Source organism: Urtica dioica, chromosome 8, assembly GCF_054948205.1.
Source record: "Urtica dioica subsp. dioica isolate 48M chromosome 8, U.dioica_male_clone48M_v1_H2, whole genome shotgun sequence".
Lineage (NCBI taxonomy): Eukaryota > Viridiplantae > Streptophyta > Magnoliopsida > Rosales > Urticaceae > Urtica > Urtica dioica.
The window spans coordinates 5,327,611-5,355,150 of record NC_142763.1 but is presented as its reverse complement, the minus strand read 5'-3'; the positions used below and the strand labels follow the sequence as shown (position 1 = coordinate 5,355,150).

Sequence of the window (27,540 nt, the reverse complement as noted above, 5' to 3'; positions counted from 1 at the left end):
TGAATGACAATGGATATGTCACATGATAAATTCGGAATTAAATCCCAAAAAAAAAAAAAGTTTCCCCGTTTGTTTTTTTGTTTTCAATAGGTACCTCCCTACTCTACCCCTACAAAAATTAGGCCGTACCTCCCTAAATTAGGGACAAGAAGTAAAGACAAATTAAGAGACAACACAAGAATATACGAACACATATAAGACGAAAAAGAATGTAAGATAAATATCAATTTATTTTTTAAGAACAATTAATGGATATTTACACAGAAATTTATTTCATCAGGAGATGCGATCATATGCACCGAATCTCATCATGTTTGGACGAAAATAGTACTGAAATGGATGAACTCCTGAGAAATTTCCGTGTTGCATCGCTCTTTAATTTTTTACAAATTTTTTTTTTTTTTTTTAATTTCATTACAGTAAACATATTCATTAACTGTGCCAGTTCTATGTAGCTCATTTATTCAAAGCATATACACAAAGAGCCAATACTTTAAATTTATACCACCATGGACTATAATTTTTACTTTTATTTTTTATGAACAGCATGGGCTCTATTAATGGTAAAATTTATTTAGTATTATTGTGAATGTTTAGGTTGTTGCCCAAAAAAAGACAGCCTACCAGTTTGTAAAGATTAAATAATTGTTTGATACTTGCTCTATTTTTTCTTTCTTTCTAGAGTATTATGTGCAGTTGAGAAAGATTAAACAGTCCACCTTTCAACTTTTGCGTATGTTTTGTAATTTTCACAAGAGAAGTAAAGTGGCATCACTTACACATCCCTCATGTTTACACTTTTCCTTGCTATAAAAGATCAATTAGCTTAAGTTAAACATATATATAACCTCTTGTACGGAAAAATGGCAAGTTACACAAATTAGACCCATTAATAAATTAAGTCTACGTATGTAAAACTAGATCCGTTAATAAATCAATTATAGACTTGATAATCTAAATTAGTTAATAAGTATAAAGAAGTACTAAAATTAAAGGCCCTAAAAACTATAGCCGGTCCTGCTTGAGAGAATAGCTAGCTAGCACTTCAATAATGTCAAGGCAAGGCAAGCTTATCATGAAAATCCCAGATATCAAATCTACAAATTTGTCATAATGGAGTCCTCTAAAATTTGACACAAATATCTTGATTATGAGGATTGTGTCCTCTTGCATCGCTACTATCACGAGATTACAGCAGATTATATAAAAAGGAAACTAACATGTAACAATGAGGTAACAGACGCCCAATCTTTCTTTTTTTTTTTTCTTTTTTTCTTTTTTTCTCCTATTGTTTCTATGTCACCACTCAAACTTGAACCAAAATAAAATTCTAAGACTGTCTAAAATATGTGAAGTTTGCTGAAATCAAAATTCGATATTCATGTCTATATCGATTAAATTTGGGCATCAAAGATAATCAACATGAATATAGCCGTTGAGACCAAACTGTACGGACGTACATTCAATTTCAATTCTCTTACTCAAGCTTACTAACGCTTCCTAAAATACCATATATAAATAATAATTAGAATTGAACTTTTTGTGTCCTAGGAAACATGATTATGTAAAATACCGAGAATTTAACTCTTAGAATATGTGGGTGTTAAGGAATATATATAGGGGTATATATTATATATATATATATATATATATATATATATATATATATATATTCAGTGGTCTCAACTCAAATCATATGATTATTTTCATAATACATGTATTATGTAACAAAATTACCAGGCATGCAGATATGGATTGTGATGTGTACGATTATGTGAAAATCATTGCCTTAAGCTGTATAACAATACCTAAGCAATTATAATGAATTATTCCCTCAATATCTACATGTACGGTGTATGGTACGAGTCGTGGTTGTAGTAGTTGTATCAACTTTCAACTTCCCTCCAAAACCTCTTTCCCAACATCAACGCTCACACTTCTTACCCTAATACACACCATGATTTTAATATATATATATATATATATATATATATATATATATATATATATATATATATACACTTGATTAAAAAAGATTTATTTAGTGTACATAATGCAGTTTTTTTATTAACAATTGAGGCACAAAAAATAGATTCAATATCAATAATAAAACAAATTAACTACAATTTCAAAATTGAAGATATAACGTAAAAACAAAACAAATGCATATGCAACATATTGAATATTTGAAGATTGAGGAACCATCTTGATATCTGATAAATAAATCGTAAAGACGATTAAAAAAAATATGTAAAAATGTACAATATAAAGAAGTCATTGTGTACACACTAAACATCAAGAAAGTTGGACCCCCGAGATCAATAGGTAGAGGAATGGTAACTTTAAATATATAATGGCAAAGTTAATTAAAAATAATGCATATTTGTTATTGAAATTACCTAGTTCTGAGTAATATGTTTGCAGAACTACATTTGAACGAGTTTTAATGTATTCATCAATATATTAACGCAACAAGAACCTTACAAAAGAAAAGAGCATATAGAAATTTCATTAGCAATCTACGACCTCAACACCATCGCCTGTTTCATGCCTCCCTCGCTAAAGAGCCCTCCTCTCCTCCCTCGCTCATATTTCGCCTCTTCAACGTCGTGGCGTCTCATCTCATCCCTTAAGATTATAAGTGGCATATGTATACCAGGGGAATCAACTGTGAAGACGGCACATAGTAATGAAGAGAAAAATCCAACCAACAAGCTGCACGCAACCGAACAAGATGGAAATTTCGGTACTTTGCTCCTCAACTACTTTACCCACTTAAATAACTGCACTTCACAATACTCTACCGATTAATATAGATAGATGTTCTCGACTATATATATATATATATATATATACATATATATATATACATATATATATATATAAGCTATCCTCGTGTCCATGTACATTCTCTCTTTTTTTCCCTACGTGAATGCACTCTGGGCATACTATATGATATAGTCATTCATTTCTAAATTTTCAAGGAAAGTAATAAAAAATAGGACACCGAAAAAAAAAGAGGCATAAACTCACATCAGTCACATGTGGATTGGACAGATTAAATAAATTAAAAAGAGAGAAAAAAAACCAAACATGAATTTGCAGGAGCTTATTTAGAAAGTTTCCAGATTTAAGCAAGAACGAATAGGACACCGAAAAAAATAGTCATTCATTTCTATATGATATAGTCATTCATTTCTAAATTTTCAAGGAAAGTAATAAAAAATAGGACACCGAAAAAAAAAGAGGCATAAACTCACATCAGTCACATGTGGATTGGACAGATTAAATAAATTAAAAAGAGAGAAAAAAAAACCAAACATGAATTTGCAGGAGCTTATTTAGAAAGTTTCCAGATTTAAGCAAGAACGAATAATGTTCTTGTTTCTCTCTCTAGCTGTTTGAATGGCCATCAACAGAGTGAAGAGCGTCGAACCTGTTTAAAAAGCCACTTCAACTTCAAAGCAGCAATCATGTGTTCTTCGGCGGTGCGCTTCTAAAAAACATGCAGACCATATGAGGATTTTACATGGTCTTAAGGTTTTGACGCAGATCATCATAACTGAGGGACAAAATTTTGTGAACTCGGGTTAGCTCGGAGCTCACTCCGACCTTGGAGTTAAGATCACGAAGAACTCTTTCCCATTCAAAGACCGTCTTCTCTTTCGTTGCCAACAGCCCAGCGATGGCTGAGATAACAAGAGGCGGGCCTTGGCATTTACTAACCCTATATACCTTTTGCATTGACTCCCATAAGGCATTCATCATATGACCTTCAAAGAAGTTGACAATGAGTCAATGAAAAAATGTAATCGGACAAACCAAAACATTAGCTTCGAAAAGAAAGAAAAAAAGTTACCTACCTCAATGATATGTGGCTCTGCTTTGTTCATAGAATATGTGTGAAAGCCTTCTCACCAGTCTCCAATTTGTTCTCGCCCACCTTTATACAATGATTTCACTCACACAATAATCTTGTCGTGAAATCGGCATGGAAGTTTGAATCTCAACAGCATTTTTCCGTAAGTTCCGCTCTGATGCACTTTTTTTTGGCTCCAACCACATGATGTTACTGATATATAGGGGTAAATGGACCCTTAAAGAGAGGAGAAAATGTAAGCTTAATGTGAGATTATTCGTAAGCTAATTAACTATATCAGCGAGAAAACAAAAACACTCACGAGGGCAGCGATGTCATTCTCTATCAGCGCGAGTGATCACCATTCCGCAAGAGAAACTATTTCAAAAATCTCAATTACCAAGTCCAATTAAAAAATAAGTCTTAACAAAAGAAACCCAAGTAAAAACTTTATATATAGATACAATTTCTTTGTACACTCTCTTTTTTATTTTTCAACAGAACAGTAATCTGATACATGCACAGAGCCAATAATCAGTTTTCTATATACTTCTAAAGAACTATAAACAAAGATTTTAACATCTCTACTTGTTTTTCCATTCATTCATATAATCATCGAGACAATGAGACACAAGCTTAACAACAAAATATTATGTGGTCCTTTTGAGAGCTTATAATAGGCCAACCAAAGTAGAAGTGATAAATCAAACACTTAAATAGAAAGCGGTGAAAGAATCCACTTTGACTCTCGACACCAAAAATAAAAAAACCGCTCAGGTTTGCAGAACCAAGCCTATCCATATAATCAACAATAAATCTCTTTATTCAATCCTCACGAGGAAACAAAGATTATAACCTTCAATTTTCATACAAACATAAGGAAAAATAGAGCATTTGAAACCCACTCAGCAATGGAAAGAAACCGAGTTTGAAGAACCAAGCCTATCCATATAATGGACATAATTTTTTTTATAACCGTGGTGTCTAGGTTAACCCGACATAATAAATCTCTTTACTCAGATCATCACGAGGAAACAAAGATTATAACCTTCAATTTTTCATCCTAACATTAAGCAAAAATAGAGCATTTGAAACTTCACTCAGATAAGGAAAGAAACCAAGTTCTTAGAACCAAGCCTATCCATATACTCAACATGATAAATCTCTTTACTCAGATCATCAAAACGAAACAAAGATTATAACCTTCAAATTTCGTACCAACATAAAGGAAAAAAAAGAAGAAAATATCTAGCCCATAACTGAGGCTCAACACCGCTACATTCTCTGATCAAGATTGGTAATTTAAGGTTCAGCGTTTTTAGATCCGTGTAATGGTCATAACAGTAAACCCAGTTCTTAAGCTCTCAAACCTAACGTTTTACTATCCCAGTCCTTCAATCCCTAGATCAAGCACTTCAAATTCGAGAATCACAATTCAAATCGATTCCACGCACACTCAGTAAGTTTATCAGCTTTATATAGTTACGGAACTTCAAAACCAAAATCAATCAATTCAACAAAAGAAACACTGAAGTAAAACCCCAACCCATACTTGATTCCAAAAACGTCAATTGACGAATCCAATTCTAAAAATCACTGTATACATAAGATACCCAATCAATAATAAAATCAGAGTAGTCGTAATAATAAATCCAGATCTTAAGTTCTCAAACCTAGCATTTTTATCATTCCCGTCCTTCGATTCCCAGACCAAGCACGTCAAATTTAATAATAATAATTCAAAATCGATTCCACAAACCTTATCGTTAATCATGAGAATCATCGACACCACGTGCTGGAACGTTCTCCAAGTACTGCTGGACCTCAAGAACCATAACACTATGCAAAGGCACGGGCTTCCTTTGTCCCTTTACGAACATAGAAACCAGCATTAGAGTCTAATAAAATTTAAATGGTAGGGGAGAGTCATAGCATGTATATAACTTATCAGACAAATTGAAAAATAATAAATGAATAATTAACCTTTAATAAGATTCAGATGTTGCTATACTGGAACTTGATTTCAGGGATGTGGGCAATCTTATGCCAATCTTGCCATTTATCTTTCTCACACCGTTGCTTCAACAAAGGAGCCAATATGTGGATTGATAAAACAGAGAGAGAAACGGGTTCAACAACCACCTGATCATCACCAAAGATAAAGAGTGATTAATAGAATAAAGACTGGAAAAATATATTTTACATTAAGATCAAATCATTAAATTGTTGAGAAATTTGATTGCTTTTCCCCACCTATGAATAGCATTCCAAGAGCGTTCTTGCTCCAGATGATACAATGATATTGCTGCTCTGAATGGCTGGGAATATACAGAGTGAACTCCTTGGCTACGAATTACGGCCTAAAATCTGTTTAAAGAGAGATCGAATCGGGGATGATTGAAGATGAGCCAGATAGTACGATAAAAAAAAACTTTGTTTTGCAACAATGGTGGGAAAGCATACCCATTCTCGCGAAACTGTTTGTTCACAAAGAAAAAAAACATCAACACTTTCATTATGAATAAAGAACAAAGCGAAACATTTAGTTAACCCACTTCTAGAAGAACAAAAGAGGCTCAAACCCTAAAATCTCCGACTTTAAAATTCGAAAGCGAAGAGAGGCTTACCATAAACAACTCAGGCATAGTGTACCGCCTATCTCTCTCTCTAACACAGACGGTTTTTTTTTTCCTCTTTGAATCGGTTTGGTAATCAAATGGAAGAGGTACGAAAGTAAGGTGGGCGAGAGTGGAGATGAAACTGGTTTGTGACGATTGGAAATGTGCTGAGCGAACTAAAAGCCCCCGGTTATTGAGCGAAAAAAAAAACAAAAGGAAAAGAAAAATAAAGCTTACGTGTCTTATTATAATTGGATAAAAACGTTATGAACAGTGATTTCGGATTCTCACTTATAATATTTTATATAGATATAGATATATACACACACACGCATATATAGATTCATTCCATATCTATAAAAATAAACTACAGTAATCTCTCACTCACTAAAAAAAAAACATGAACGATCACTCAACTGTTCATCAGAGCCAAATCACAAAACACATCAGACTCGTCCGTGACTACCGAACCACAAACTTCATAACCCTAATCCTCGTCCCCTTAACGGTAACCATCCTCGCCGAGCTCTCGAGGCGGAGGAGAAGCTCCGGCGACTACCTCGCCGCCGCCGGTTTCGCCGCGGCGGCGATCTCGCCGGTGATATACCTGGCGAGGCGTCCGCGGCCAGTGTACCTCGTCGACTTCGCGTGCTTCAAGGCGCCGCCGCACCTGAAGGCGTCCACGGCCAAGTTCCTGAACCACTCGCGGCTCGCCGGCCGCTTCGACGAGGCCTCGATGGAGTTTCAGGCGAAGATCCTGTCTCGTTCGGGGCTCGGGGACGAGACTTACCTCCCCGAGGGAGTCCACCGCGTCCCCGCCGACCTCTCTATGGCCAACGCCCGAGCCGAGGCCGAGTCCGTCGTCTTCGGCGCCGTCGATGCCCTTTTCGCCGGAAACCCTGGCGTCGTCGCTGCCAGGGATGTCGGGATCGTCGTCGTCAATTGTAGCCTCTTCGCTCTGACCCCGTCCCTCTCCGCCGCTATAGTCAACAGGTACGGCCTGAGAGGCCTCCATTTATTTTTTTCAAAGTATGTTTAGTTAGTTTAGGCAAACAGCAGCTGTGACATTGGAATTATTGACTGACAAATTTTGAAATATATGGATAACAAACTTTTTTTTGATTGTTTGTCAAAATGTCAAAAATTCAGAAAACATCATTAGTTTGACCGAAATTAGTAGCAAATATTATAGTACTACACCTCACTGCCCAAAAAAGAAGAAGAAAAAAAACGGACTATATAGTCATAATTTTTAATTAGCTTGGTCAACAATATTTGGCATAACAAGTCATATTTTTCGAATTTAAGTGTTATTGGTCATATTTTTAGATATATCTAAATTATAATTCAATTGATAAACTGATCTTCAAGTAATTAATTATTTTGGAAAAAATGAATTATAATGTTATTAATTATAAGTAATTTTTTACAGTTAATAATATAAAACATAATTAAATGATGACAAATTAAATAAAACATGCATGTAATTGCCACAAGTAGTTGGAATAATAAATAATAAAACCATAGCTAAAGTTCAAAGGACCTAGCTAATATAATCACTAATATAACTTAATATATAGGTAGCAGCTAGGGTTCCCAATTCACCTCATAGGATTTACTTTACATATAGTAACATTAAATCTTCCATCTACATCATTTTTTTTTTTCCATAAGCATAATATATGGTCTATATCTACATGCCCTATAGGTACCGGCTGAGGAGCGATGTCCGGACATTCAACCTGGGCGGCATGGGGTGCAGCGCCGGAGTGATCGCCGTTGACCTGGCAAAGGACCTCCTCCGAGTGCTCCGCCGCGAAACCCTAGCCCTAGTCGTCAGCACCGAGAACATCACCCAGAACTGGTACTTCGGAAACGACAAGTCCATGCTCCTCCCGAACTGCCTCTTCCGCGTCGGCGGCGCCGCCCTCCTCCTTTCCTCATCCCGCCGGAGCGCCAAGTACAAGCTCCACCACGCCGTCCGGACCCACCGCGGCGGCTCCGACGACGATAGCTCGGCCTTCTCGTGCGTCGTCCAGCGCCAAGACACTACTACAAATAAGCCTTTCTGGTGCGGAGGGGCATTAGGTGCGACTTGTCGCACCTAAAAGTCGCACCTAAATGGGCAACCGGTGCGACTTGTCGCACCCAAAGGTCTCCAAAAATGAAAAAAAATTCGCTGATTTTAAGTGGTATTGGGTGCGACTAGTCGCACCCAATAGTTTTGAAAACTTTCAGGTGCGACTAGTCGCACCTGAAAGTCTTAAAAAAAAATAAGCGCTCAACTTCTCCCCCTCATTTTTTTCATTTGTCTGACGTGGTATTTATTTATTTTTTTTTTTTTACTTTCAGGTGCGACTAGTCGCACCTATTATATTTTTTAGGTGCGACTAGTCGCACCTATTTGAGTATCAGGTGCGACTTGTCGTACTTGATTACTAGGGTTAGTTTTTAAAGCTGCGTCTTCTTCACAACAGCCCCAACACCCAACAGCCCCTCTCTCTCTCTGCGACTCTCCCTCCCTCTCTCTCTCCCTCTGCGACTCTCCCTCCCTCTCTCCCTCCCTCTGCGACCTCGCTCCGTCTCTCCCTCTCTCTTCTCCGAGCCACCACGCGTACCGGTCTTCTCCGACGTCCAAGTCCGCGCCGGTCCTCTCCTCCGTGCCGGTCCTCCACAGCCTCTCTTCCTCGCGCGCCACCTATTCCCGTGACCGAGCGCCGTCGCGCACGTTCGCCGCCAGCCGCCAACCGGGGAAGGAACGACGGGGAAGAGGTGAGAACTGACCAGGGAGGGTTGATTTCGTGGATTGAGGTGAGGAATCCATCTCTCTGGAATTGATTTTAAAGGTTAGGGTTTGTGGATTTGAATTTGGGGCTTTCTTCTCCCAGCTTGATTTCATGGTTTAGATGTGGCTTTAAGCTCGTTTTGATGCTTGTTTAAGTTGTGAATTGGTTTGATTTTGGAGTTGGTTTGGAATTGTTGGTTTTTACTGCTTATTTGCACAGCCTGTAGAAACGGACGTGGACAGTCCGATCCTCCGCAGCCGTGCCCTGTGAAGCTCCGCCGCCACCTCACCACCACCATCTTTAGTCGTGCCTCGCCAGCCCCGGCCATCATCCCGTCCTCTCCGCATCGCCTCAGCCTGGTCGAGCGCCGCGTCGCCTCCGCGTTGCCGCGCCTTGTACCTCGCAGCCCCGTCGGTGAAGGTTAGTGGTTATTTATGTTAATTAAATTAATTGATTAGTTATAGTAATTAGTTAGTTAAGTTCATAAATTAGGTAAATAAATTTGTTAAGTTGTTATTTATGTAATTAATTCACATGTTTATAAAAATGCTAATTAGTTATTACATTTTAATAAGTATGTTAATATGTTAGGTTAATAAGTAGTTAATTTAATTAACTTGTTGATTAATTTGTTAATTTAATGAATGAAGTATATTTGTGTTTAATAAGTACATGTATTAATTAATGTAATTATAATTGTTAATATATATAGTGTTTATAATTAGTTTAGTTAACTAATTAATTTGTAGTGGAAATCAAATTGGTTAATAAGTTGTTAGTTTAGTTAATTAATTAATTTGTAGTTTAATTGTTAACAATTTGTACTTAATAATGAAATTGGTTATGTAACTAATTTAATTTTTAAATGTTAGTTTAATTAAGATTGAAAATTCTTAATTGTTTAAACTATAGATATTGATAAAATGTTGTGATCGAACCACAGAGGCTCGGTTTAGGACTTAGTTAATTAATATGATAGTTTCTGGATGGATTTTAAATGTTTTTAAAAGCAGTTTGCAGGTTTTTGGTTTAGCAATATTATAGGGGAAACTCTGCCAAAATTTCGTTAGAGTTTTGAACCAATTAGAATCGAAATCGACTAGAAACAGTCCATTTAAAAAAATAAGATACCTTTCACAGTCTCTCTCTCAGTCTGACGCTCTCCCAATTGAGCTATCCCCGCTAATACCTTTCGGTTCAAATAATAAAATATGTTTCTAAAGACAAAAAAAAAAGTTCTGACTTCTAGAGTTTAAAATATTTCTTTATAGCTTACAGAATATTTCTAGAGTCTAAATAAAATATTGAATTCCAAAGCTTACAGAATTGAGTAAGTCAAATTTTAAAATGAAATTCACTTTTATTAGTCGTAATTTCCTTCTATCCCTGCCCTCTATTTATAGCTTGCCCTCTATTTTTGGCTTTTCAAGATCCTTGAATCTAGAAAAAATCTAAGATTTAATTAACCACTTTATTTTTATATTAATCCTTATAATAAAAAGAATCATAACAACTATATTCTATTTGTTATAATAAAATAGTTAATATTTTCTTTTATTTAAATAAAGTTTATTATCTACCAAATCATATTTGTAAATTATTTATTTTATTTATGAAATATCCCAACCTCCAAGGTTGTAAATAAAACAAAATTCAAAAAGTTTTGCGAACTAATTTGAGTGCTCTTTATATCATTGGAGGCCACCCGGCAGAACAATACCGTGAGCCTTCCACAATTTATCTTTAGCTCCGAATTTGTTGGTCCCCTTAGCCGAGAAAACCAATTATCATACATTAAGCTGATAAGAACATATACTACACTTGGTCATAGTCAAAAGGCCAAAAATCTCCCACACTTGTGTTTAATACGCCCCCTCAAGCTCAACCTGGAGACGCAAGGTTATGCTCAGTGGTGTCGTCCACGTTTCTTTGTTTTCTAATTTTGTTTTCTTCTTATAGGATGTCGACTGGAGCAGGTGGAGGCGAGGATCCACCACAGACGCCGGGATCCTCCGGATCGAAGAACACACGTGGACCAACGAAGGGTCTCGTGTCAGCGAGAGCAGGGGTAGGGACTCCTAGTGCGAATGTAGTTCGCTACGATCGGCAACACATGATGTTCTACCAGGACATCAGGGAGCAAAATCCCTTGATCGGCACCTTCTCGAACCGTCTTGGAAACTTGATCAAGGCGACGTTTCAAGCACACGCAAATGACTGGAATGAAGTCGAGCCTCAGCATGTGACGGCCGTTATGACCGCAATCCATAACGAGTACCGTTTTGTGTACGAGGATCCTGCAACTGGCGAGAGAGTGCCAGCTGATTGCATTCGCAACGAGATAGAGTCTACAATCATTCGCGAAATGAAGCGGTTGCGACGCAACCAAAAGTCAAAGTTATCATCTAGATTCTTTAACAAGTTTTGCGGGAAAATAGAGCTCGCCAGAGAAGAAACACCAAAGGGCTATACGCACGAGGCTTGGTTGAAGGCAATAGAGGTCTTCAACACACCGGAACACAAGGTACGAGTTGAACATGATTTTTTTTTCTCATCGAATCGAATTAAATGAATTTATGTCTCGCAGGCAAAGGCTGACCGCAACCGACAAAATGCGAAGAAGAAGCAGACAAAGACCAGACAAGGGTCGATACCTTTTTTCGCTCATCGATAGAAGAGCGTAAGTTGCTTAATTTTTATTAACATTAGACGCATTAGTCTTATTTTGATGATTAAAACTTGCAGAGGAAGGAGGATGGGACATTGTCCTCCGCATTAGCGACGTGAGAGAAAAAACATCAAGATATTAACGGCAACTGGACAACGCCCTTCGCGAGTCAACAATTTGTAAGTTATTTTATTTAATTACTTAATAATAATTATATAATAATTTTATTTGGTTTTTTTGTAAAGGCGCGAATCAACGCCCAAGTGGCAGATATTTTGCGACAAGCGGAGGAGAGAGGCGAAGAGGTGAGCCTCGAACGCGCAGAGGGGTATATGATGCATGACGTTCTCGGGCCACGCCGTGATTGGGATGTCGGGATAGGACCCACGACACCAGTTGGGGCTTTGAGTGTGGCTCGAGCTCAAGATGGAAGCTCGTCTGGTTCGTCACCTCAGTCACGCGCCGATCCAGTACTGTATACCGAGTTGCAAGCTCAGTTGGCAGCACAACAAGCTCAAATGGCGGCACAACAAATGCAGATGGAAGAGATGCAGCGACAGCTGCTTTCGTTTACACAAATGCATACTCAGGCTTCCCCTACGTCGACATCAGCGGCAATGGCTGATAATGAAACGCCAGGTTCTGCGGAGTATCAGCGTGATCGTCCTAGCGGTAGCGGCAATGGCCGAGGAGGAAGCAGCAGTAGTGGCCGCGGAGGCAACTTATTTGGAGGAAGAGGAAATTCCTCTATAGATAAGTTTTATAGGCAACAACGAAAATAGTTGCACTTGTATATTTTTATATTAGCGAACAAACTCGTATTAGTTGCTTGTATATTAAAAATATTTTAATATGAAATATTAATTTCTAATTCTAATTATAATTCTATTATAATTCTAATAATATTAATTTCTAATTCTAATAATATTATATTTTAATTCTAATATTTATAAAAAAAAAATTAAATAAATTGGGTATTGGGTGCGAGTAGTCGCACCCAATCAGTTGGCGGGTAGGGTATTGGGTGCGACATGTCGCACCCAAAAGTCAAATTCCCGCCTTATACTTAAGTTCCCATGGAAAAATAGGCGCGACTTCAGGTGCGATAAGTCGCACCCAATAGTGTCGCACCTAATAGTATACTACTATTGGGTGCGACATGTCGCACCCAATAGTATTAGCTGCGGACTATTAGGTGCGACTTAGTCGCACCTAAAGTCACACCCGATAGTACTATCGGGTGCGACTTCTTGGGCATCAGGTGCGACTTTTGTCGCACCTGATGCCCATATTTGTAGTAGTGAGATGCCGCCGGCGAGACCGGAGTCTCGCTCTCCAAGGACCTCATGTCTGTCGCGGCTCGGGCCCTTCGCCGGAACATCACCGAGCTCGGCCCCCTCGTCCTCCCGGTCTCCGAGCAGCTCCGGTTCGCCGCCGCGCGGGTCTTCCCCTCCGGGAACAAGCTCCGGCCGTACGTGCCGGAGTTTGGCCGGGCCTTCGGGCACTTCTGCATCCACGCGGGCGGGCGGGCGGTGATCAAGGAGCTCGAGCGGAGCCTGAGGCTCTCGCCGGACCAGACCGAGGCGTCGAGGATGACTCTGCACCCGTTCGGGAACACGTCGTCGAGCTCGATATGGTACGAGCTCGCCTACGTGGAGGCGAAGAGGAGGGTGAAGAGAGGGGATAGGGTTTGGCAGATCGCGTTCGGGAGCGGCTTTAAGTGCAACAGCGCTGTTTGGGAGGCGATCAGGGACGTTGAACCGTCGAGTGAGAACCCTTGGGATGACTGTATTCATGATTATCCGGTCACTGTTGTTCAACGATGATATGTATGTATATAATATATATGCGTGTGTACTTTGTGTGTTTACGTACGGAGGAGAGTGAGGGTGGTTTGTTTGAGTTGTGAGTGGTATGATAAGTATTGTTGCTTGGTTGGTTTGGTTTGATTTGATTTGATAAGTATTGTGTGTTTTTTTTGTGTCAGTGCTCTAACTTCTAATAGTTGTGAAATTTAATGCAAACGTGGGAAGGAATAGAAATATTCCAACTTGGTAGTTGATAACATGGGAATGAGAGTATTTTCGCATTATAATACAAAGATCTATACAATGTGATATTGCAGGGATCAATTATACAAAACAGATTTTGTTTTACTGATCTCAATTTTTTGGAGTCTCGTACTAATTTAGAAGCGAAAACGAGATCAATTAAGATGACGAAAGAGATGGAGAGTAAATACAGAGTTAAAAAATTAAATAACTCAAAAATCAAAAAGCATCAAATAGTTTGAGGTTTAATTATAACATTTTATTTCATCAAAATGAAAATACAGTTTTTAAACTTGTTAAATTAGTTTTTTTTTTCTAATTCTTTGATAACTTGTTATATCTCTAGTTCAAAAAAATTCTCTACATATTTAACGGTTTAGAAGCATACATAATGACATAATCTTAAATATAACATGTTAGTGATACAAATATATATTCTATGGTACTATAATCAAATTTTGAAAAATTCGCTGATGACTTATTTTTTTGTCATGCTATATATATATATATAAGTGGTTGGTATTTGTATCAAATATGACAAATCATGGTTGTATTTAATACTAAAAAAGGCGTGAACAAACGTGAATTTTTGTTAATGTTTGCATGTTATGAATATCTTTATTATTCTACCTAATAGTACTTCTGAAAGTTCAAATGTATATTAAACATACAGTTCTAAGTAACCTAGATAATCAAAGCTCCATAAATCACTTTATGTTGGCAGCTTCCGTACAAATCTTAGGTACGTAATATAATACAACATCTTGTACATGCATTGAAACAGTAGCGTGACAGATCCTTATAATAATTAAGATTTAAGATACAAAATATGTCATCAACAGAACACTTTACGCTTCGATTATACTTTTGGTCATATTTTTTATTTGCATCATGCGTTTAGAAATTACGTGAGAGCTCTACTTTTTGGTAATATAATATGTCAATCCGAACAGTAAACCAGTCAAACATATAAAAATTGCGAAACTCTATATATAACGTACGGTCACTAGTATTCTATTCCCGTGACGCAATTAAAATCCTGGGTTGGGAGAAAGGATGAAAAAAGAAGTCATATCCCCAAAACTTGTTGGGCTATTTTCTTACAGAGCCATCTTTGTTCAGTGTTTTCCTTCAAATTGGAATGAATGAGCTATATATATATATATATGAACATATATAGGAAGGCTCATCACAACCCTTCAAAGTATCCTTAAAACAAAACCCATAGATGATTCAACCGATACGGTGATTGGGCTTAATAACAAATACAAAAACATTATACATTGGCAATCAGATTCAAACAAGAAAGAATTTTAGTCATGAATAAAATCTGAAATTGTACTATGCTCCAGTCCAGAAACTCCCATAATAATGGCACGTCTTCATTGTTAGTGCCGTTATAGCTGAACTATCTTATCCAGTATAAACTACCCACGCACATTATTTTGTGTCTTGAATGATGTAGAGTTAGAAAAACATATTAAAAAAATGAAAATGAGATGTGGAAATAAAAAATAAAAAAAATATATTTAAAGGACTAGCTATTTTAAAATTTCATTTTAATTTGTTTTTGCTTGTTTTTTGTTTTATACAAATTCAAATGACCTTAAGTAGCAAACTCAGTGCACAAGCCCAAGCTTCGTAAAACTTTGCACCGACAACGAATTAAATGTCTGATGACAATTATTAACGGAGACAATTCGTTGGTGCGTTGGCAAATTTACACAACGTGCGTGAACTGTACATAGAGAGGTATGGCATACCGTCTCATTCAATGCGGAAATGAAATGAAGATAAATTTGAAGATAATAATTTGATTAAGTCAACTTGTTCGAGACCACACCGGAGAGGTGATCGCCTCGCAGACGCTTTTCCTGGCTAGGGGGTTCTCCCCCCAGCTTGCGGAAGCGTATGCTGTCCTCCATGGCATAGAGCTAGTTCGCAGCGTCGGTGGCATGAGAGCGGAGATCCAGTCTGACTGCTTGGGGGCGTGACGCCTGCGACAGAGCTTGGAACGATCCTGCACCGCATCTTCAGAGAGGTGAGGGAGCTTGAGGTTTTTCGCATTATGCATATTTCTCGTCTTTGTAATGTTGCTGCGCATAATCTAGCGCGCTATGCGGTTAACCATCACTCGTCCTCGACCTGGCTAGGTTTAGTCCCGCCTTGTTCGGAAGAGGCCATTAGGGCCGATGATCGCGAGTTGCGGTCCCGCACGGCCTCCTAGGGCCTTGTTGTTTGAGTTTATTTATGTTCTCTCTACCGTTGGTTTCTGTTTCATTCTTATCTTTGTAACCACGGTTTTCCTCAGCCATACGTGAGGGCTTTTATGTTATTTCGTGGCACCGACCACGTTTCCTCAAAAAAAAAAAAAAAAAAAACTTGTCAACTTGTACACACCAAACAACCCTATAATAAATAATACACATATATATATACCTAATGTAGGATAGGACTGAAGAGAGAACCTTGGGTAGTAAGCAAAAAAAATAAAACACAAAAGACCTAGCTATGGTGAACCTCTTGACATCAGTGACCTATGTGGTGGAATTATATTTATCAAAAGTCTGCGGGTTGAGTCCCCACACCGTAGAAATCGAGCCCGGGACGGTGATCCGCTTCTGGTCACCGTCCCGAGACTCTAAAGAAACGACGAAATCGTCCTCCGATAAGCCAGTTCTGTTGCTTTTGCACGGCTTCGGGGCCTCGGCAGAGCTGATGTGGATATTCCAGATAGCCGCGTTCTCGCGGCATTTCTCGGTGATCGTCCCGGACCTCCTCTTCTTCGGCGGGTCGTTCTCGCGGGACCCGGACCGGTCCGTGGCCCGCCAGGCCCGGTGCCTGGCGCGGGCCCTCGGGGCGGTCGGTGGTGGTTCCCGGATTGGGCCTATAAACACTTCCTACAGGTGTATATATACATATACATATATACATATACATATACATATATATATATATATATATATATTTGCGGAGCTCGATTAGGGCCAATTTGAAAAAACATATATAAGTTAGGGCGAAAAATATAAAAATTTAATATAAAATTTTTAATTTTCAAAAGTTAATTAAGAGACATCTACCGTCCGTCCTTTGTGTATATATAAGGTGGGACCAAGGTTTTAAATATAGGCGATATCTAACTATATTTAGCCAATATCTAAGTTTTTGAAGAGTTTCGGCTTGATATGTGTAATATAATTTATAGTTTAAAAATATCGTCCAATTTTTTTTACAAAATTTGTGAGTTGAATAGTTAAAATTTGGTAAAATTTTGTTCAAATTTTATTAGTTTTATTTTTTAAATAAAAAATTGAATTATTGTAAAATATGTTTACTAATTTTATTTTTAATTTTTGAATTATTGTTGACAGAGAGCATTTATAGTACACGTACACATGTTATTATGCATAATAATTTTATATCAAGTCTTGTCCTTGTAAAGAAAAGAAACATAAAAATTGTAGGAAATATGAAGATCATTTGAAAAGAAAATAGAACTAATATAAGTTAAGATTTTTATTTTGAAATATATATATATATATATATATATATATATATATATGATTTTATAGAATATTCGTCGGTATCTCTGTCGATAATCGGTATCTCGATAAAACTCGGATCGGTACATCAATAGCGGTACTTTAAATATCTATAAAAATTTTGTCGGTATCCGATATCTCAATAAAATCAGACCGATGACGGTATTTAAAATTTTGGGTGGGACTAGGGGGCTTTATATCAATTATTTAGAATTATTACTTTCTTATAAAATATATATTTTTCATTTTATATATGTAACATTTTTCTCATAAAACCCTCCAACACATGGAAAAGAATTATCGTTATACTACTTGAGTATTTAGTCCCAAGGACACTCGACGATTTATTAATTGAAAACATTGGAAAACGATTGTTTTTTATATATATATTTTAATGTTAAAGTGAAAATTAGCTAAGGGTCTTGAATATGTACACGTGTGAAGTGATGTATGGACTTTACAACAGTTTTTTGTTATTTACGAAAAATTTACAAATAACGTTGGCTAAAACGCAAACGCTTATGTTTATGTGACTTATATCGCTAAATTTTTGTTAATTTTATATACACACCACCATATGGTATCAGTCTGACTCTGAGACATAAATTGTTTGCGTGTGTTTTGTTGTGGTATATAAAACTGCCGACTTTTATTTATTTGTTATTATAGTAGTTGATAGATATAATATCATATACGTACGTGAGGGTACGTCCTAATGAAAAATCAGTGTCGTAGCTTAGATCTGGGAGCTTGTTAACCTCCAGTTAGTAGTGTGTGTGTGTGTGTGTGTGTATATATATATATATTATGTATATCGTATAAATATATCCGTGCGTGCATTCAGCTCAGTTAGAAATTGTTGCAAGAAAGCGAGTGCCTATTATTAGCTAAAAACGAGCCCGACACGAAATATCTTAAACTTAATTACTATAATGACCTTGTAATTAGTGTACGAACGTGATATATATTGAAAGAAATTGCACAGTGTAATTGAAGGACACTCTTTGGAAAGGGATAGATAGATGGAGTCAGGCTACATATAATTAGAGAAATTTCATTTTATAAACCTACAAGTTAACAAAATATCGGGATTAAACCTCACATTTTAAAAATATCTAAAAATTGACTTTTGTCCCAATTTCGGACACAAATACCCTTTTGAATAAATACACTCATTTCACTTTCACTCTCTATCTTTTCAATCCTTCATTCGATCTTTCACGCTCGATTCCGACGAGATATAACTAAATTCAATGAGATATGAAGGAATCCGACGAGCTATGATAACATAGAATGATAAAATTTCACGTGAATTTGACTTTTTTCGCTTAAAATGTTAAAAAAAAAATATGAATTTTATCGTATAGCATATCGTGCATTATCGTATGACATCGTACGTTATAATTATAATGTATATTATAATTTGTATGAATTTTATCGTAATTTGTATGAATTTTAATGTACGATAAAATTCATACAAATTATGATGTACATTATATAACTCAATTTTAATATTAATAACCCATAATATACCTAAATGGAGTTCATTGGTACTGCGTGTAAAACTAGCGTGTGCAACGTTATAGATGATAGATGTTTCCTTTTTTTCCCTTTTTTTGTGTGTGGCAAATTTTCAACTTCAAACCCTACTGTATCTGTGACAGATCTTCAACTTCAAGTTCTTTTTTTTTTTTTTTCACCACCAATCTGATTCTCTTTCAATTCAAATTAAAATAAGATAAAATTAGTCGAAAAATGTTAGAAATTAGAAGGAAAAAAAACAATGTTAAGTTTATAAAATATGGTTAGACTTTTATGATTTTTTTTAATACAGAGTTTAGGTGGTTATTTAAATCGTTACTGTTGTGGGAGATTTTCCCTCACCCGAAAAAACATCGAAGCCCAACCCAAAAAATTGAGAAGGCAATCCCAGTCCAAGAGGAAGGAAAATCCCGGCCCTGTCATGAGGAGGGAAAGAAAAATCCCAGCCCTGCCAAGGGCAAGGAAGGAAGGACCTGACCCGGCCGAGGGCAAGAAAAATCCCAGCCCTGTCATGGGCAAGCGAGGAAAATCCCGGCCCTGTCATGGGCAAGGAAGGAAGAATCCCAGCCCCGCCTATGGCAAGGAAAGAATGGTCCGGCCAAGGGCAAGGAAAATCCCGGCCCTGTCATGGGCAAGGAAGGAAAGACTTGGCCCGACCAAGGGCAAGGAAAATCCCGGCCTTGTCAAGGGCAAGGAAGGAAAAATCCCATCCCACCAAGGGCAAGGAAAATCCCGGCCCTGTCACGGGCAAGGAAGGAAAGACTTGGCCCAACCAAGGGCAATGAAAATCCCGACCTTGTCAAGGGCAAGGAAGGAAAAATCCCATCCCGCCAAGGGCAAGGAAAATCCCGGCCCTGTCATGGGCAAGGAAGGCAAAATCCCAGCCCCGCCGAGGGCAAGGAAAGAAATGTCTCGGCCTTACTAGGGGGGAGGGGAGGGGAGACGTCCCGGCCTCACCAAGGGGCAGGGAAAGAAAATCCCGACCCATCCAAGGGCAACTCCAACCCGACCAAGGGCAAGGAAGGTTTAAGCATTGTGCAAGGCCGGCCCCTACAAAAATCAAGGGAAAAATGAGATGACCGTTCTACCCCGACTCATCACACTTCTATAAATACCTTCAGATTCCTGATTTGGAGGTGAGTTCTCTCACGACTTACAAAACCTCTGCCTCTCCCTCATCTGAGACTTTCTCTCTCTAGAACCTTGAACCAAGACACTCGTACTAATGTTGAGCGTCGGAGTGCCCGCCGGATTAAACCCATCCGGGGTTCTTTAGCTCACGTTTTCTCTCTTTTTCAGGTAAAGAGTCGTCGGAAACCCACTTCCGGCACGGCGGAGGCGACGAGTGTGGAGACAACTTCCCCGTTCGACCACCGCGCGGTCATAGGGTCCGGCCCTAGATCGAACCGCGGACCGGTTTTCGTGTTGATCCATTTTCAGGCATTAGCAGTTTCCAGTGTGTAGTACTCTTCCATGTAAAAAAAAAAAAAAAGAGGGATTAAGAAGGGTTTTTTTTCATAATATATTAGGAAAGGCTATGTTAAAATTGGCAATTAAGCCAGTAGTTTAATAGATTACTCTTATTTTAAAAAATATCCAAATTTTCATTTTATTAAAAAAATAGTTCACCACGCTCGTAGTTAATAAATTAACTAAAGAGTAAATTCAATTTACTTTTTAGTTAATTAATTTAGTGTGGTCATGATGAGTTTTTTTTCCATATAATGAAAATTTACCTATACTTGAAAAAAAAAACTAGTTGTAACAAATTTTACATGTTAAAATATATATATTTACGAGCAATTTAAAAAAAAATGTTTGTGATAGCTATCTTGGTTTAGTGGTAATCTTACACTTACCTCGACGGAGAGGTTATGTGTTCAAGTCCCATGGGCTGAAGAAAATGCATGCCCCTTAGGATTTATTCTAAAGTAAGTAATCTTGACCAATAATGTCACTTCTAAAAAAAAGTTCTTGAAATAAATTGTCACATTGGATTTGTCATTTTCTATCACATTACTAAAGGCTTTGTAGGATGGAGAGTAAAGGCTAGAGATTTTTTTTAAAGAGAGAAAGAGAAAATGCATGCCTCCTTAATATTTATTCTAAATTAAGTAATCTTGGTCAATAGTGTCATCTGCGCTTTGCACTGTTAATATATCATATAATCTTGGTCAATAGTGCCACTTCTAAAAAAAAAAAAAAAATTCTTGAAATAAATTTTGTCACATTGGATTTGTCATTTTCCACATTATATGCTAAAGGCTTTGTAGGAAAGAGAATAAAGGTTAGAGATTTTTTTAAAGAGAGATAAAGAGAAAATACATGCCTCCTTAGGATTTATTCTAAATTAAGTAATCTTGCCCAATAGTGTCATATGTGTTTTGCACTGTTAATATATCATGTAATCTTGGTCAATAGTGTGACTTCTAAAAAAAATTTCTTGAAATAAATTTTGTCACATTGGATTTGTCATTTTACACATTATATGCTAAAGGCTTTGTAGGATTGAGAATAAAGGTTAGAGATTTTTTTTAAAGAGAGAGAAAGAGAAAATACATGCCCCTTAGGATTTATTCTAAATTAAGTAATCTTGATCAATAATGCCATATGCGCTTTGCACTGTTAATATATCATGTAATCTTCGTCCATAGTGTCACTTCTCAAAAAAAAAAAAAAAAAATGCTTGAAATAAATTTTGTCACATTGGATTTGTCATTTTCTATCACATTATATGCTAAAGGCTTTGCAGCATGGATAATAAAAGGCTAGAGATTTTTTTATAAAGAGAGATGAGAGAAAAATAAAATAAAATTCTTTTAAGGGACATACTTATTATGGTTTGTTGAGATTCTTGAGAGTATACATGCTCAGACTCATATTGCTTCAGCTATTCTATTCTTTGTAGATGCATTGCTTTATTCTATGATATAACATTGCTTGATCTTTTAAAACATGGCTTTTATTATTCTTTTGTATATTAGTTCAAATTTAAAACCTGAAAAGAGAAATTTAGTTAAATATGTAATGAAGCACGTGAAAGTGTCAAAAATTGAATTTATGTATCTTTTATTGATGGGCAAAAGTACAAATAATAATGAAGAAAACAACATATGAACAAGTGGGGAGGGTGGATCAGCGGCGGCGATAACGAGAGAGTTGAGTTATGGTTGCCGTTTTCGAAAATAAAAGACTTCCGCTTTACTTCCAGTTTTTCAATAATCCGAACCCAAGGTTTTATTTTTCATGGTTTAAGTTATATTTTTCAATTCCGTTAAAGGTTACGACTTTATTTATGGTATTTATCTACATCACTACCACTATAAGCTAACCGGTTTTTAAGAGCAACTAAACGTTTAGAGGATAGATGTCCCAGCCTTTGATGCCAAGTGTGTGTTGAGACTTGATTCACACGGATAGTTGGGTTGATGAAGCTATTCTTGGTTAGGATGTAGAGCTCATCTTTTCCTTCACCCTTGCCAATCGTCTTCAAAGACTTGGCCTCCTGAATCATGAAAGTAGTATCCGAAAAAGTCACAACAACATTAGAGTCTTTGGTTAGAGCTTTCACAGATATAAGGTTAAACTTAAAAGAAGGTACATATAGCATTGTGCAAAACCAAATTATTGTGAAGCCTAACAGTCCCTATAAAACTAATATCAATGATAGTATGATTAGGGAGAGTAACTGTCGAATTTTGTAGAGTTCTTAGTTCTGAAAAAAAAAAAAAAAAAAAAAAAAGAGATTTCTTAGCACATATGTGCCGTGTAGCCCCTGAGTCCAGAATCCAAGAATCATTAACAAAATTCGAAGCAAAAGTAGAGTTGATCAAACCATATAAACCTGTATGGAATGAAGTCATGTTGACTTCACCAGATGTGCCAGGACTTGTCTTGTTGGAAGCTGTGAGCTGACTGGACAAGTGGTTGATCAACTGGTGGATTTAATCAGAGGAAAGGTGAGAAGTGACCGTTGATGCTGAATAGTCTGGACCTCCTCCATGGCCATTGCTTGATCCTTCAACCGTGTTGGCTTGGTTCTTGGATTTGAACTTGTAACCAGGGGGATATCCATGCACTTTGTAGCATTTGTCCACTGTGTGACCAAGCATCATGCAGTGTGTGCACATACTTCTCTTTTCCTCTGAGCTTCTTGTTGTCTTCACGAACCGCCATGGCAAGAGAGTTGGATTGATCATTGGAGGACAAGGAATCCAAACCAACTTATCTTTGAGTCTCTTCCTGAGACAACATGGCGTAGACTTTGCTTATTGGTGGAATCGGCTCCATGAGAAGGACTTGACCCCGAGCATGAGTGTAGTTCTCATTCAATCCCATGAGGAATTGCATAACATATTCCGATTCAGCGAATTTACTCAATTTTGCCTTTCCTCCACAAGTGCACGGACACGTACAGTCTGGTTTGAAATCACAAAGATCTTGATGAATAGCCTTGAGTCTTGTGAAGTAAACATTGATGGATTGTTGATCTTGTGATAGGTTGATGAATTCACGCCTTAATTGGAAGATTCTTGGCCCGTTGCTTTGTTGAAATCGATCCTTCAGATCGTTCCAAATGTCTCTGGCAGTTCCTCCAAAAAGAATGCTCGAAGCGATTTCCTTGTTCACAGAATTCATGATCCAAGCGATAATCGTGCTATTGTTTCGACTCCACAAGCAAAGAAGATCTGGATCTTCAGGCGAAGGCTTCAAGATCGTGCCGTCGATGAACCCTAACTTGTTCTTTGCTTCAAGGACAATGAGCATCGATCGACTCCATGGCATATAATTGGTACCTGTCAAGACATTGGAGACAAGGCTACCTCCAGAAGAGTCTGAATGATGAAGATAGTACGACGAGGATTGGTCTTCAAAGGTCGACCTAAGGCGAGGATTTCCGGTGATTCCGGTGGAAGGCATCTCTATCGTTGAGGATTGATTGTCCGCCATTGAAGCAGAGGATTAAGAATCCAGGAACCGGACGAGATGAGAAAAGAAGATCAAGATTCTCAGAGATCACAGAAAAGCTCTGATACCATATTGGATTTGAGAATCCGATCCAAGAAGGAAAGAAAAAAAAAATACTATTTCATTGATTCAAAATAACCAGAGTACAAAGGTATTTAAATACAAAAACTATCAGCTTTAACAAACGTCAATCGACTATGTCCACACGACAAGTCGTATTGCAATTCATTAAAGCCTCAAACTAAAATTACAACAATAACAAACAAAGAGAAATTAAAAACAGAAACACGCTAAATAAAACCAACGAAGAAACACAACCAGCCAAAGTCCCTCATCTGAGTCATCTCCAATACTCTGCGTGTGTTTCCAAAGCTACGATCTTATCTCTATAGCCATGGAAATCTCGCTCGGATCTCGAACCGCCACAATTTCTTGCGTCTTCGGTTTTTCTTCCTCCGATACTCGGTCCTTCGAGCGCCGGAGATCTCTGATATCGCCGCCGAAGGCTGTGGCTCCCCGCGCAAAATGCTCTCTCCAGCCACGCCCGGAGGCGAAACGTTTCGCGGTGGACGTTGGCGAGAGGAAAAAAACGGCATCGATCGAGGAGCCGAAGGTGGCTACGAGGTCGATGAGTGGGATTTGCGATGAGATAGAGAAGCTTGTTTCGGGGAAGAGATACGAAGAAGCACTCGAGCTTTTCAGGGTTTTGAAGATCGCTGGCTGTAATGGAATCCGGACCAGTACTCTCGATTCACTGGTATATGCTTGCATCGGATTGAACTCCGTTAGAGGAGTGAAAAATCTCTCTGAATTCGTTTCCAGGACTGGCCTTGAATTGGATTTGCACATGAGGAAGAGGTTTCTTTATATGCACGTGAGGTGCGGGATGATGATCGACGCACGCAAACTGTTCAATGAATTGCCTGAGAGGGACTTGGTCTCATCCAACATGATGATCCTGGGCCTCGTGGATTCGAGGAACTTCGCCGAGGCGATCAGTCTGTTCGTCGAGATCCACGAGAAATTCTCCGAGATCGGAGCCCACACATTTGCCACCGTAATCCGAGCCTGCTCGGGCCTCGGAATCGTGACGATCGGACGGCAGATTCACTCCTGCGCGGTCAAGTCCAACGTGGTGGACAATGCCTTCGTGGCCTGCGCTCTGATCAACATGTACAGCAAGTGCAACTCCATTAAAGAAGCTCGGCTCGTGTTCTCCAGGCTGGCGAAGAAGACAACGGTGGCTTGGAACTCGATCATCGCAGCGAACGCGCTCCACGAACACACCGAGGAAGCCCTGAGTTTGTATTACGAGATGAGAGACTCGGACGTTAAAATCGACCATTTCACGTTCTCCATACTCATCAAGATCTGCTCGAGGCTCGCCTCGCTGGCGCACGGCAAGCAAGCCCACGCCGACCTCGTGAGCCACGGCTACGGATTCGACCTCGTCGCCAACAACGCGCTCATCGACTTCTACGGAAAGTGGGGCGGCGCCGAGGACGCCCGCAACGTGTTCGACAAAATGCCGCTCAAGGACGTGATGACGTGGAGCGCGATGATCGCCGCGTACGGCAACCACGGGCTCGGGAGCGAGGCCATCGAGCTCTTCGAGAGGATGACGAGGGAGAACAACTGGAAGACTATCCCCAATCACGTCACGTTCCTCGCGGTTCTCTCGGCTTGTTCCTACTCGGGCCTCTCCGATCAAGGCTGGGCGATCTTCGAGTCGATGAGCAGAGACCACAATGTCAAGCCTCGGGCGAAGCACTACGCGTGCATGATCGAGCTGCTCGGGAGAGAAGGCTGGTTGGAAGAAGCCCACGAGATGATACTGAAAGCCCCGTTCGAGCCCAAGATCAACATGTGGGAAGCGCTTCTCACCGCTTGCCGGGTCCACGGGGATTTGGAGCTCGGGAGAATCGCCGCCGAGAAGATCTACGGAATGGAGTCGGAATTGCTCAACGTCTATCTAGTCCTCTTGAACATATACAAAGCCACAGGAAAGGCAAACGAAGCTTCTTCCGTGCTTCGGACCCTGAAAAGGAAGGGTCTGAGGATTTTCCCGGCGTGCACTTGGATAGAGGTGAAGAAACAGGCTCACGTGTTTCGGTCTGGAGACAAGACCCATGCGGAAACCGAAAAAATCTACCGGAAACTCGAGGAACTGACGGCCGAGATCACAGAGCTCGGGTACGTCCCCGAGCGAGGCTCTGTGCTCGACGAACGCGAAGAACGGTCGTCGCATCAGAGCGAGAAACTCGCGATCTCGTTCGGGATCATCAGTACTTCCGACGGGACGCCGCTGCAGATCGTGCAGGGCCATCGGGTCAGCGGCGATTGCCACTCCGCGATCAAGTTGATCGCTTTGGTCGCCGGGAGAGAAATCGTTCTCAGGGACGCTAGTAGGTTTCACCATTTCAAAGATGGAGGTTGTTCTTGTGGAGATTATTGGTAATTTCTTTCAACAATTATACTACACCTTGTTTCATTTTACTTCTATTCTTCAGTTAGTATCATAAAGATGGGAATTGCTCTTGTGGAGATTATTGGTGACTTTCTTTTTCAAGTACACAACTTTAATGTTAAGATTGTCCATTTAATCATAGCTCAATAACCTTGCTGAGCACATTTCCTCTCTTTTCTTGCCTCGCTTTCCACTTTTCCACTCTGTCTTTCCATTCCTCATTGGACTCATTGCCATAACCTTCTCTCTGTCCATCAAATTCCTTACCAGCAACTACACATTCCAATCACAGCAACTTAATTAATTGAATGTCTATATATATATTTCTGATATCGATTAGGAAATCCAATTACCACTTCCTCCAACAGAGAAAGTGTGAACATTGGGCTGCCATTGTTGATTACTGTTATTATTGTTATGGTTGTCCCCACCGTCCTGTAAAATAAATAATTATTTATAATTGCCCTGAAAATGTCTTCAAATAGATCTTCCGGAAAATAATATATATATATATATATATATATATATATTTTTTTTTACCGAGTCGTTGGCAAGAGGATTCTGATCTGAGTGATCAAGCTGAAGATGATTCTTAACTGGAAACTCGTCGTCAAAATCTTCTCCATCGAATTCGTCTTCATCATCCCCAGCGAACCTGGGACAACCTGAACATGATAATAATAACTTAGGCCACAAGTTTTCACGAAACTTTCTCAGCGCATAGATACGGAAATGTACGTAGTATCGCTCGTAGTCGTAGCACGGCCGGTACACCGGAAACTTGCACATGTGGCACGCCGAGAACACATCTCCGTTCTTGTTGAAAGTCTATCGTATTTTAGTTCGGGGGTCCCCTAGAGTAGCCGTACCGATTTCAGTGTACACTTTGGAAACGAACCATGGGGCTACGACCTCCCATAGAACGCCCCGTCACATACATAAACATATGAGGAACTATCAATGTGAGCCTGTGAAATCCCAAATTTTAAGCTTAATCAAAAAGCTAAAATATTGGTGTTCAAGTGATGTTAGTATTTTT

At 38.8% G+C, this 27,540-nt stretch overlaps 1 protein-coding gene, 1 long non-coding RNA gene and 3 pseudogenes across 3 annotated transcripts; 2 read left to right on the top strand and 3 right to left on the bottom strand.

Moving 5' to 3' along the window:
- Positions 1 to 3,215: 3,215 nt before the first annotated feature.
- On the bottom strand, positions 3,216 to 6,703 carry LOC149387532 (uncharacterized). Of its 2 annotated transcripts, none has more exons than XR_016300686.1 (7): positions 6,487 to 6,703; positions 6,113 to 6,336; positions 5,843 to 6,001; positions 5,619 to 5,727; positions 4,182 to 4,237; positions 3,864 to 4,072; positions 3,216 to 3,773 (listed from the first exon to the last, which is right to left on the bottom strand). It is a non-coding gene; the product is annotated as an uncharacterized LOC149387532 (long non-coding RNA). The 2 variants fall into 2 exon arrangements; XR_016300685.1 differs by having other exon boundaries at positions 3,217 to 3,773; positions 3,864 to 4,096.
- A 174-nt stretch (positions 6,704 to 6,877) lies between these two features.
- LOC149387530 (3-ketoacyl-CoA synthase 4 pseudogene) lies at positions 6,878 to 13,843 on the top strand (annotated as a pseudogene).
- On the bottom strand, positions 10,953 to 11,114 carry LOC149387531 (U2 spliceosomal RNA; annotated as a pseudogene).
- Positions 13,844 to 24,384: 10,541 nt separating the features above from the next.
- LOC149387529 (pentatricopeptide repeat-containing protein At5g50390, chloroplastic pseudogene) lies at positions 24,385 to 26,637 on the top strand (annotated as a pseudogene).
- LOC149387528 (cellulose synthase A catalytic subunit 4 [UDP-forming]-like) lies at positions 26,638 to 27,290 on the bottom strand. Its single transcript, XM_089622175.1, has 4 exons — positions 27,230 to 27,290; positions 27,042 to 27,166; positions 26,855 to 26,936; positions 26,638 to 26,774 (listed from the first exon to the last, which is right to left on the bottom strand). Exons 1-4 carry the CDS (start codon positions 27,288 to 27,290, stop codon positions 26,638 to 26,640), a joined length of 405 nt encoding a protein of 134 aa, XP_089478301.1.
- Between the last annotated feature and the right edge of the window lie 250 nt (positions 27,291 to 27,540).